Source organism: Melanotaenia boesemani, chromosome 4 (genome assembly GCF_017639745.1).
Source record: "Melanotaenia boesemani isolate fMelBoe1 chromosome 4, fMelBoe1.pri, whole genome shotgun sequence".
In the NCBI taxonomy this organism is placed as follows: Eukaryota; Metazoa; Chordata; class Actinopteri; order Atheriniformes; family Melanotaeniidae; genus Melanotaenia; species Melanotaenia boesemani.
The window spans coordinates 1,157,865-1,170,740 of record NC_055685.1 but is presented as its reverse complement, the minus strand read 5'-3'; the positions used below and the strand labels follow the sequence as shown (position 1 = coordinate 1,170,740).

Genomic DNA, 12,876 nt, shown 5'->3' with positions numbered 1-12,876 from the left:
CATTCCTCTATGAAAATACGCCCATTCTGTCTATGAACATGTGGTCTGGCAGATGATCGTTCTTCCTCCTCACTTTAGGCTCAACTAACATAAATAAAACACCTTTTCTTTTGGTCCATATATGTGCTTCACAAAGATATCTTTAAAGACTTCTGGAAAGTACACCAATTAAATAAAAAATATTTCACTGTCAGCGAAGTGTCGAACAATAATTTACAGCCATATACAAGAACATTGGATGATGAGTTTATAGTATAATAATAATACAAGAATATAAATATAGTCTGTAAATAAAAAGTCAGCAGATAACAGGAGCTGCTTGGATGTTGCTCTTTACATGACATTGTTAAATCTGACATGTTTTATGACTCAGTTTGGACAATTGATGTCATAAAAAGTGCTGGAAATGTCCCTGTATCTGATTAAGAAAAAGAAAAATAAGTTTCTTCCTGCAGGTTCCTGATGATGTGTCATGTTTCACTGCTGCCATTAACCAGCCAGCTTGAACTCACTGCTGGGCGGGTTCCAGTTCAAAGTACACCACCAGTTTTTATTACCACCACAGAAACTGGCAGCTAATAATAAACATGATGTTTCCCAGCAAATGGACCGTGATGAAGGCTGGGTGTGTTTACCTTGATGTAGATGACGGGGGTTTTATACGGGGCGATGCTGAACACCGTGGCTTTATGAACCTCAGGGGGGAACTGTGGAGGCTCGTTTACATCCTCCACCTGAACTCTGACCTGAGAGAGGCAGAAACAAGTTACCATGAATTTGTTTCTGTGAATCAGTTCAGACTAAAGAATTATAATCGGGTTAATAAGATAATTAGAGAGGCGTATGAGTGACTGAGGTATCTACCATTGCCAGGGCCGATGAAGGGGGTGTCCGTGTGTCCACCGCCTCCACATCCAGGATGAACCACTCCTGCTGCTCTTTGTCCAGCTGTGCTGTGGTCTGGATGGCACCATCGCTGCTGATGGAGAACAATTCGGTGTTTGTTTTCAGTCTGTAGCTGACTTCATAAATGGTACTTCCTGAGGAGGCCAAGACCTGCCCCACTGTGGCCCCCGCCGGCTGGTTCTCAGGCAAGCTGAAGTTGTAGGAGGAGCTTTGGAAGGCCACACCCTCCACCAGACTGACAGTCCTCAGGCTGACCTCAACAGGAACTGCAACCCAACAACATAGATCCTGAATTATAGAAAAACCAAATTTTCACAATTTTATGCAGATGATATGATTTTTTATTGCTATGCATCTACGGTTGCTATGGTGTTTTTAATGTTTATAATCTGCTGTTGACATAAATTTAAAACTGTTTAAAAACAATAGGCAATTTTAAAAGAATAAACTGATTAAAAACAAATAAAACCAATAAATAAAACAAACCACAGCACACTAAAAAAGGAACAGTCTCATACTGGGCTGAAAGCCAAAGAATAAAAATGGGTTTTAAGATGAGTTTTAAAAATAGACAATGAGAAAGCTTGTCTAATGTGGAAAGGGAGCTCATTACATAGTTTTGGATTGGCAACCTAAAAAGCTTGATCCTCCCTGAGCTTCCGTCTGGACCTCGGTACGTCCAGGAGCTGCAGGTCAGCTGACCTGAGGCCCCGAGCAGGAATGTAGGGGTGGAGTAGCTCAGAGAAGAAGGAGGGGCCAGGCCATTCAAAGATTTAAAAACAAATAAAAGAATTTTAAAATGGCAGCCAGTGAGGTGAGGCCAGGATGGGGTTATGTGCTCCCTCTTATGTACTCCAGCTAGGAGGCGTGCAGCTGCATTTTGCACCAGATGTACGATGGAAGGACTGGCAAACCCCGAAATAAAGAGCGTTACAGTAATCCAGCCGAGATGTAATGAAGGCATGGATTACTGTTTCAAAGTGCTGTTGTTCAAGAAAAGGTTTGACCTTAGCAAGCTGCCTGATGTAGAAGAAGCTGGACTTCACTACAGAGCTGAGTTGACGATCCGATTTAAAATCACTGTCCATCTTAAAACCCAAGTTTGAGACTGTTGGCTTTAAAAAAACCTGCCAAAGGACCCAAATCAAAGGAGCAGGGTTCACAAAAGCCACTGGGACCAAACACCATCACTTCAGTTCTTTTCTCATTAAGATATAAAAAGTTTAGGGCCAACCAGGTGTGACGTCTTCAGAGATGCCAGAAGAGGTGCAAGGGAGAAAGCATTTTATTTTTTAATGGCACATATATCTGACTATCATCAGCGTAAAAGTAATAAGACATGCCACGGCTTCTCAGGACTGATCCCAGGGCAGTAAATATAAAGAGAAAAGCAGGGGCCCTAAGATCGACCCCTGGGGAAGGAAGTCGAACAAAGCTGGATTCAAAATTTCCAAAACTCGCGCTCATGGTTCTGTCGGAGAGATAGGACTTAAAACACTCCAATGCAGTACCACCGATGCCCACTAGGAGGCGTAACCAAGCCATTAAAGTGTTGTGGTCCACAGTGTCAAGAGCTGCTGTTAAGTCTGATAAAATAAGAATAAAATGTTCACCGGAGTCATTTGCTAAGAGGATGTTGTTAAAAAGTTTTAAGTAACTTGAATCCATATTTTAGTGCTTGATAGAGGTTTGACTAGGTAACAGCTCATGTGACTCTGATATGAAAGAATGACTCAGTTAACGGCTGGATGAGTTTTACAGATTAACGAAAACATTAACAGATTTTCCAGTGTTATCTTCATCCACCTTTTTCATTCACCACATCACTCTTTAATCACCGTCATCACCATTCATTTCAAGACGGGACAAAGCATCAGCACAAACATTCTCACAACCCTTTTTGTGGCGAATTTCCAAGGTGTATTCTTGGACTATGAGGGCCCACCGCATAAGTCTTTGATTTTGATTATACATTCGGGATAAGAATGTTAACGGGTTGTGATCCGTATATACTATGGTCGGCGCAGACGAGGAGCCCACATATACGGCAAAATGCTGCAGAGCCAGCAACAGTGACAATGTTTCCTTCTCGATGGTGGAATAATGCATTTGGGCCCGGTTGAACTTCCGCGAGTAGAACCCAACGGGGTGATCAATTCCATTGTGATCTGATTGCAGAAGAACAGCTCCCGCTCCCACAGCACTTGCATCGATTTCAAGCGTAAATGGTTGTGTGAGATCCGGGGCAGCGAGCACTGGAGCATGTCTGAGAAGCGCCTTCGCACTAGCGAACGCGTGTTGGCACTCATCGGTCCACTTAAATGTTTGTTTCGGACTAACTAACGCAGTCAAGGGCGCAACAACCGTAGCGAAATTCCTGCAAAAGTTTCTATAATACCCCGCCATACCCAAGAAACGGCGGAGCGACTTCCTATCTACCGGTCGTGGGAATCTGTCAATGACGTCTATTTTTGCTTCAAAAGGACGCACCTTTCCTTGTCCAACTTGTCTCCCAAGATAGGAAACAGTGGCTTTCCCGAACTCGCACTTAGCGAGGTTTAAGGTTAGATTGGCTTTCTCTAATCGCGTAAATACGTCTCCTAACGCTGACAGATGTGCTTCCCAGGTATCCGAAAACACTACCACATCATCCAGATAGGCAGTACAGTAGGGAAGATCAGAAAACAGGGTGTTGACTAGACGTTGAAATGTTGCCGGTGCATTGCACATTCCAAATGCCATTACCGTGTACTGCAGAAAACTGTCAGGTGTTACAAACGCGGAAATTTCCGAAGCTCTATCTGTCAAAGGGACTTGCCAATAGCCCTTTAACAGATCTAGCTTGGTTACAAACAGAGCAGATCCGATGGCGTCTACACAGTCATCCACTCTCGGCATCGGATATGCATCCATTACCGTGAGGGCATTTACTTTTCTATAATCCGTGATAAACCGAGGGGATCCATCCGGTTTACTCTCGATGAGGCAAGGCGAACTCCATGGACTTTTACTGTGACGAGCAAAGCCATGTTGTACCAAATAAACGGTTTCCTGAGCCATCAAGTGTCGTTTCGGAACACTACACCTGTAGGGATGCTGTTTAGTAGGCCTGTTACTTCCTACATCGATGTCATGTGTAATGACACTGGTTCGAGTCGGAATGTCCTGAAATAACTGAGGAAATCTTTGAACTAACGCGAGCAACTCAGGTTTCTGGACTTGTGAAAGATGGTCTAATGTACGTGGGAGGTGCTGTAACATCTCAGAGTTACATAATCGAGGAGTGAGCTTCGCAGCGAGTGTTTCCGACCACTGACGTTCGATCGGAGCGACTTCCTGGTCTCTTATTATGACACCACACTGTACTTCCGGAATGACAGGATCTGGCAACCTGCTAGTGCGTTCCGCATTAACCGGCACATCACGGGATACATACGCCTTTAACATATTTATGTGACATGTCCTAGTTTTTCGTCTTCTTTCCGGCGTAGCGATTACATAATTCGTTTCTGATAAACGTTTCTTAACTTTATATGGTCCCGAGAATCGCGCTTCCAACGCATTTCCTGCGATTGGAAGTATGGCTAAAACCATATCGCCATCAGTAAAGTGCCGCACTACAGCCTTCCTGTCATAATATCGCTTCATTTTTACTTGAGCGACTTTCAATGCCTCGGATGCTAAACTACGAGCCTTCTTTAGTCTAGCTCGGAAGGAATTCACGTATTCGCATACGTTCGTGTCGGGCGAGAGATCACTATCTAACAGGGTTTCTTTTAAAACCTTCAACGGTCCCCGCAGCGAGTATCCAAATATAAGTTCTGCCGGACTGTATCCAAGTGACTCTTGAGGTGCTTCTCTAGCAGCAAAAACCACAAAAGGGATGCCTTCATCCCAGTTTCTGGTGTTCTCTAAACAATACTTTCTTAACATCGATTTAAGTGTCTGATGCCATCTTTCCAGTGCGCCTTGGCTCTCTGGATGATAGGCTGTACTGGTAACGTGTTTGATTTGCAAGTCTGTTAAGACCTGTTTAAACAGCCTCGAAGTAAAGTTGCTACCCTGATCAGTTTGCACTAATCTCGGCAACCCGAACGTGGAAAAGAATTTCAATAAAGCGTTCGTTACCGCTCTGGCAGTTATCCTGCGCAAAGGTATGGCTTCCGGATATCTGGTGGTAGCACACATCAACGTTAGCAGAAAACAGTTACCTGTTTTAGTTCGTGGCAAAGGTCCTACACAGTCTATAAGTAATCGTTCAAACGGTTCGCTTACTACCGGTATTGGGTGTAATGGGGCACACGGAATCCGCTGATTAGGCTTTCCGGTGATCTGACACCCATGACAGCTCTGAACATAGCGAACTACATCTCTTTTTACACCAGGCCAAAAGAATTGTCTCAACACACGCTTGTAAGTTTTATTTATCCCCATGTGACCGGACCAATGATCATCATGAGCCAACCATAATACGTGCTGTCGGAGCGGCGCTGGAACCACAATCTGTTCACCCACATTCCAGTCCTCTCCCGGAACTGCAACCGGGCACCAACGTCGCATAAGCACGTCATTGCTAATAAAATACCCACTGTTGACTGCAGCTAACTCCTCAGCGCCTACCACCTTCTTGAAACACTGTTGTAGCGTGGGATCCTTCCTCTGCGCCGCACACAGACCTGACCGAGAAAGGGGCAGCGGAGAAGCGGCAGGGTACAGTCCTTCCGCCTGAGTTTTTACATCAGGACAGGGGGTTCTTTCCTCAGCCTCTCCTTTTCGTTTCCCTTCTTCTGAAAAAGAGTCAGCCAGAAAACTATCAGCCAAATCGACAACCTCATCATCCGAATTTGTGTTTTTACGTGACTGAGCACGGGTTACCACACAGATGGGTGGCTGAACCACAGGGGCATCCATCACCTCCAAAGCGGGTAGGACGCGGCCTCCTGCAAGATCATTTCCTAAGAGAATCGAGACATCATCAATGGGCAACACATCACAGACAGCCATTGGAAAAACGCCACTAACCACATTGGTTTTTATGTGTACCAAATGCACAGGTCGGGGTACATAACCCATCTCCAATCCACGCAGCATGACTCTATACCCTGCGTATGAGTCATCTGAAAAGGGTAGAGCATCTGCTCGAATGAGCGTTTGGGAAGCTCCCGTATCCCGTAACACTTTGACAGTTACTTGATCGTCCACATTCTCAGTTAGCGCCACAATACCATCCGTAATAAACGGAGCAAAACAGGGGTCCAGAGCTTTATCAGCCTCCTTTCCCGTTTTTCTGCTTTTTACAAATCCCACTCCTTTTCTTTTCGGAGGTGATTGTCCTTGTTTATTTCTCAGTTTCAGGCAGTTGCTTATCAAATGCCCTGGTCTATGACAATAATAACACTCACGTTCATCCTGAACGCGAAGGTTAACCGATTTCATATGTCTTCCCGCCGGGGTTTCACCAACCGGCTTAAACACAGTCTTATGTGTCAGTACGTACTCATCAGCTATGACGGCTGCCGCCGACAACGTACTCACACGCTGTTCATTCAAATAAACTACCACGCTTTCTGGTAGTTGCTTCTTAAATTCTTCTAATAGAATTAACTCTCGGAACGTCTCCAACCTGCTTACACCAGCAGAGGAGCACCAACGGTCCAATAGACCACTCTTTTCGCGTGCAAACTCTACAAAAGTTTGGGACTGCTTTTTCTGATAATTTCTGAATTGTTGGCGATAGGCTTCAGGTACTAGTTCATAAGCTTTTAGAACCGCCGCCTTCACCTTGTCGTAGCGCTGGCTGTCCAAAAGAGGGAGCGCTGCTACTACCTCTTGAGCCTTCCCTTTCAGTCTGCACTGCACAAGCAGGGCCCACCATTCCTGAGGCCACCGCAAAGTTATGGCTATTTTCTCAAAAGCTGCAAAGTAGCAGTCAACCTCGCCATCCCCAAAAGCAGGAACAAAGGGAATAAATTTGGAAATGTCAAAGGGGTGAGAGAGGTCTGAGCCACCCGACGAGCCTGTAGGGACATCAGGGGCGGTTAAAGTGGACTGGGACTGAGCTTCCAGCTCTAGACGGCGTATTCGAACCTGCGTATCAGCCTCGATCTCCATACGGCGGATCTCGAGCTGCATCTTGTGCTGATGTTCCAGCCGTAGCCTTTCTAGTTGTACCCTCAACCTGGCATCAAGCCGGGAGGAAACTGAGCTACTTTCTAAGATGAGCGGATCAAACCTGGGGAGAGTGACAGGTGGAGTCTTCCTATCCTCACCTTCCGGAGTTGATTCCTCACCACCAGCTGTGCCCAATTGACACTCGAGCTCAGCGTTGCTAGGTCCCGCCTCCTCAGACGGACCAGCCTCCGCAGGCAAACAGGCAGAGTCAGCCACAACACCACGCAGAACGCCTCTTTCGACTAGTCCAGCCACAACCAACTCCCTCAATTCACGCTTCAACATTTTTTTACCAACAGGGATGTCATAACAATCAGCCAGGACAGTCAAATCATCTTTCCTGCACTGTTTTACACGATCTAGGGTCGGATCCTCCTTAAATTCCTCTAGTTCAAACGGAGCCATATTGAAGTCAGCCACGTACTTCCGCAGTGCAGAATCCACTAAACTAACAATTGCGAGTATGCGCTCGCCCACACATATACACAAAACAAAAAGCTCCCGGACGAGCCCCCACTTTGTTACGACCACTTGTTGAACCAGGGGAGATAGGGTCGTCAACAACACAAATAAGACGAAATATAAAATAATAACAGTTATTTATTTACAAACAACAAACGGGTTCAACATAAATCAAGGCATCTAAGGCCATCAAGTACAACAAAAGAAACATAATTAACTCAAGGTGTCCTCAATCGAGGTAAACAATAAACTAAATTAATAAACACAAACTCAAAAGACTCCTATAAACCAAAATACTGCTCTAACAATTAATCAACAAAAGATGTCTGCTAAACCCAAAATACACAAAGTAAAGAAAGAACGAGCGCAGAATCACAATCAAATCAAGTACTCAAATGTCTAACTAAGGGAAGAAGAATGCTCTTACAAACCGCTAAGCGTCAATCAACCAACCACTACTATTACAAGTCCCAAACTGGCGAACTGTGGGCCTGAAGGAACACAGCTGCCCTGATCACCGTCACCGCCTCCCTTTTAAGGATCGGTACTCCCGCTGGTTGGTCGCCGAGGAGGAAGCAGTGTGTCGGTGCTGTCCTGTAAGATGAGTGGGGCGGGGCTCCCCTGAGCAGGTGGAACCGAGGACATCCAATCACCATACAGGAGGGAACGAAGGTCTCGCAGGCCAGGAGCAGGGTTGCAGATATGCAGCAGACATTCACATACACGTCCAGGCCAGAGGCCAGGGAACGTGACACTATTGTTATTAAGCAAAGACAAGCCTTTCACCCTGTCGATGCACCACTGTTTGCTTCATTTTCAACAATCTGGACGGTTGATAAAAATAATAGTTCTCTTTAGAGGGAGAAATATGCAAATCCAATCTTTCGTTGAGGAGCTTTTAAATATTACAGTAAAGTACAAAAGAAAATCTCCTCCTGTCATAATCTGTGGGTTTTGCCTAGACGCTGTCCTGGTTGTCTGTTTTGAGATTCTTTGTGTTACCTGGTCTGTTCCTTAGTTTATCTTCTTGGTTGTCTCTGGGTCACAGTTTTTTCAAACATATCGAGACTTTATCAGACGCGATATAGAAGGAGGGAATATCATTCATATCGAGATAGCTTGTTTTGAGTTAACAGCATCTTTTTTTTTGCATTTTGCACAGCTACATTTTTGTTACGGTCACTGAAAAGTATTTTTTATTAACTTGGTTTTAGGAGCATTTAATTAATTTACAGCTACTTTAATTTCAGTCAGCTATTTTTATCTTAATAAAAGTGTATTTAGGATTGAAGGCTGTAAATTAGAGCTGTCTCTTTGGTTACTTGACAAAAAAATATATTGAGATATATATCGTATATCATGATTCAGGTAAAAAATATTGAGATATAAAATTGGGTTCATATCTTCCAGCCCTAATATGTACCCCTTTGTTTCAGTTACTCTGTGCCAGATTGTTGGTCCCTGTGCTGTCTGGTGAACCTCCTCCTCAAACCGCGACTCCTCCTGTTTTCATGGCTGCAATCTGAATCCCTTCAAATAAAATAAAAAGGATTGGGAAGGAATTCTTTTCATAATCATACTGATTTTGATATATGGTCAGTATCTGCTGTCTACAAAAAGAGCTAGATGGAAAAAAAGCCAAGCCTTCCTCTGTAGCGTCTTTTTTGGCCACCGTTCCTGTTAGGAATTTACTTCTGCTGTGAAATTAATTCAAAGGCTCTGTAAAAATGAGAAAATGTCATATTTTATCAAATGATGGAAACTGTAAAGAGAAATGCTAAGAAAGATGTACCTGTGGAGTTGAGAGGAGGGTGGCCGTGGTCTGTTGCCATGGCTGTCAGAGCCAGCATGGTGTTTTCTGTTATATCAGCCACGGCAGAGGTCAAAGTCACTGCTCCAGTTTCACTGTTTAAGGCCAAGTATGGGGAATTTCCTGCAGAGAAACTACAGCCACAAAAAGGAAATAAATAAATACCTTCCCCCTTTACCCTTCCTAAAACAGATTTGAGGCTAAAATGGGTCATGGATTCACCAGTGCTTAAATTCTATTAGACAATAGCTGAGATAGAAACATGATAACCCTTTGGAGCCTAAATCAACAAATAACAAGCTAAAGCTAAAGGCTTTATTTGGCTCTTTAACAGCAAAAAAACAAAAACAAAACAAGAAACAACAACAACAATACCAAAGGTATCCACCAGGGGGCAGAGGACAAGCACCAGACAGTGTATGACAGGTATTATGTCCCTGTGGGTTGGCATATGTTGGACAAACTGAAGGACATCTGAAACAACGGACATTTATGCTAAACATTATGCTGAAGGAAACCAACGTCAACGTCAACGTCTTTCAGTGGAATCAAGAAGGCAGAGACATCTGGTCCAAAGAGAGATGTAGATATCTACACCAAATACTATGACGCCAAATGGGCTTAATGAGGAGTTCAGTCTGAGATGAAAATGCTAACAAAAGTGATGTAACTTGTATGATGTGGTTAAAGACCAGTTAGTTGCTGTATAACATTTACGGGTGTTGTATTTATTGACGTTGACGCTCTGATAAATGCTCTGTGGTGGAACATGTAACGTACTTTTATCTGTGGCTCACTGTGAGCAAGGTTTTGAGCAAACGTTTTTACCATAAGGTGATTTAATAGATCTCAGAGGTTTTATGTATTAAATATGATACGTAAGGTGTTGAAGGGTTGAAAAGGATGAATTTTGATTTTGTGTAATGAGTTCTCAGTCTGGCATCTTGAACCGGTCTGAAGGTACCTGTAGGTGATGAGTGAGTTGTTCCCGATGTCTTTGTCGGAGGCGGACAACGTCAGCACCAGCTTCCCTTCCTCGGCGTCTTTCAGCAGGATGCCGCTGACGTAGCTGCTGGAGCTAAACTCAGGCCTGTTGTCGTTCACATCGATGAGGCTCACTCTGATGAAGGTGATGTTCTGGTGAGTAAAATTTGTTTGTTTAATGATAGCATGAATAAGTCTGAGATGATCCATAACTCTTTATGAGTTAGTCTGTAACAGCTCAATGTAGTGATGCACTGGGGAACGACAAGGTGTGATAGCAAGTGCTTGAATAAAGTTATAAAACTGAACACTGATACGCTCAACTTTATTGTCAATCGCAAACACACTCTGCTAAGTATAAGTTGAATTCTTTACATTTCCCATACATCAGTCTGAATCAGATATCAGAGCAAGTCGGGTCTCTTAAATCTTACCTCTCTCATTGGGCTGCCTTTGTCTGAAGCCTTAACAACGAGCTCATACGTTTCCCTGTTCTCCCGATCCAGAGGACCAACAGCCAGCAGCATGCCATCCTGCAACACAACACAATCCCAGAAATCACAACAAATATCACAAGCATACATCCAGAGTCAGGATCAGATGAATGACCCTGTTCTAGAAACTGCTCCGCGCTTAAAAACTTAGCTTCTGACATTCTGGTGACTAAGTTAGAAGGATGTCTTTTATTTGATCTAACTCACTGCGTACTACTATTACTACTACTACTACTATCTAACTCACTGCATACTACTATTACTACTACTACTACTATCTAACTCACTGCATACTACTATTACTACTACTACTACTATCTAACTCACTGCATACTACTATTACTACTACTACTACTACTATCAAACTCACTGCATACTACTATTACTACTACTACTACTATCTAACTCACTGCATACTACTATTACTACTACTACTACTATCTAACTCACTGCATACTACTATTACTACTACTACTACTATCTAACTCACTGCATACTACTATTACTACTACTACTACTACTATCAAACTCACTGCATACTACTATTACTACTACTACTACTATCAAACTCACTGCATACTACTATTACTACTACTACTACTATCTAACTCACTGCATACTACTATTATTACTACTACTACTATCAAACTCACTGCATACTACTATTACTACTACTACTACTATCAAACTCACTGCATACTACTATTACTACTACTACTACTATCTAACTCACTGCATACTACTATTATTACTACTACTACTATCAAACTCACTGCATACTACTATTACTACTACTACTACTATCAAACTCACTGCATACTACTACTACTACTACTACTACTATCAAACTCACTGCATACTACTACTACTACTACTATCTAACTCACTGCGTACTACTATTACTACTACTACTACTACTATCTAACTCACTGCGTACTACTATTACTACTACTACTACTATCTAACTCACTGCGTACTACTATTACTACTACTACTACTATCAAACTCACTGCATACTACTATTACTACTACTACTACTATCAAACTCACTGCATACTACTATTACTACTACTACTACTATCAAACTCACTGCATACTACTACTACTACTACTATCTAACTCACTGCGTACTACTACTACTACTACTACTACTACTATCTAACTCACTGCGTACTACTATTACTACTACTACTACTATCTAACTCACTGCATACTACTATTACTACTACTACTACTATCAAACTCACTGCATACTACTATTATTACTACTACTACTATCTAACTCACTGCGTACTACTATTACTACTACTACTACTATCAAACTCGCTGCATACTACTATTACTACTACTACTACTATCTAACTCACTGCATACTACTATTACTACTACTACTACTACTATCAAACTCACTGCATACTACTATTACTACTACTACTACTATCTAACTCACTGCATACTACTACTACTACTATCTAACTCACTGCATACTACTATTACTACTACTACTACTATCAAACTCACTGCATACTACTATTATTACTACTACTACTACTATCTAACTCACTGCATACTACTATTACTACTACTACTACTATCAAACTCACTGCATACTACTACTACTACTACTATCTAACTCACTGCGTACTACTATTACTACTACTACTACTACTACTACTACTACTATCTAACTCACTGCGTACTACTATTACTACTACTACTACTATCTAACTCACTGCATACCACTATTACTACTACTACTACTACTATCTAACTCACTGCATACTACTATTACTACTACTACTACTATCTAACTCACTGCGTACTACTATTACTACTACTACTACTATCAAACTCGCTGCATACTACTATTACTACTACTACTACTATCTAACTCACTGCATACTACTATTACTACTACTACTACTACTATCAAACTGCATACTACTATTACTACTACTACTACTATCTAACTCACTGCATACTACTATTACTACTACTATCTAACTCACTGCATACTACTATTACTACTACTACTACTATCTAACTCAC

General features: G+C 42.5%; 1 protein-coding gene across 1 annotated transcript in view; it reads right to left on the bottom strand.

Moving 5' to 3' along the window:
* LOC121639044 (protocadherin Fat 4) overlaps positions 1-12,876 on the bottom strand; it is a 38,252-nt gene that overhangs the window by 6,745 nt on the left and 18,631 nt on the right. The window contains exons 19-23 of the mRNA XM_041984210.1: positions 10,768-10,866; positions 10,314-10,486; positions 9,332-9,483; positions 865-1,172; positions 636-746 (exon numbers count right to left, since the gene is read on the bottom strand). Coding sequence (XP_041840144.1) covers positions 636-746; positions 865-1,172; positions 9,332-9,483; positions 10,314-10,486; positions 10,768-10,866 — 843 coding nt within the window. The remainder of the gene's footprint in view (positions 1-635; positions 747-864; positions 1,173-9,331; positions 9,484-10,313; positions 10,487-10,767; positions 10,867-12,876) is intronic.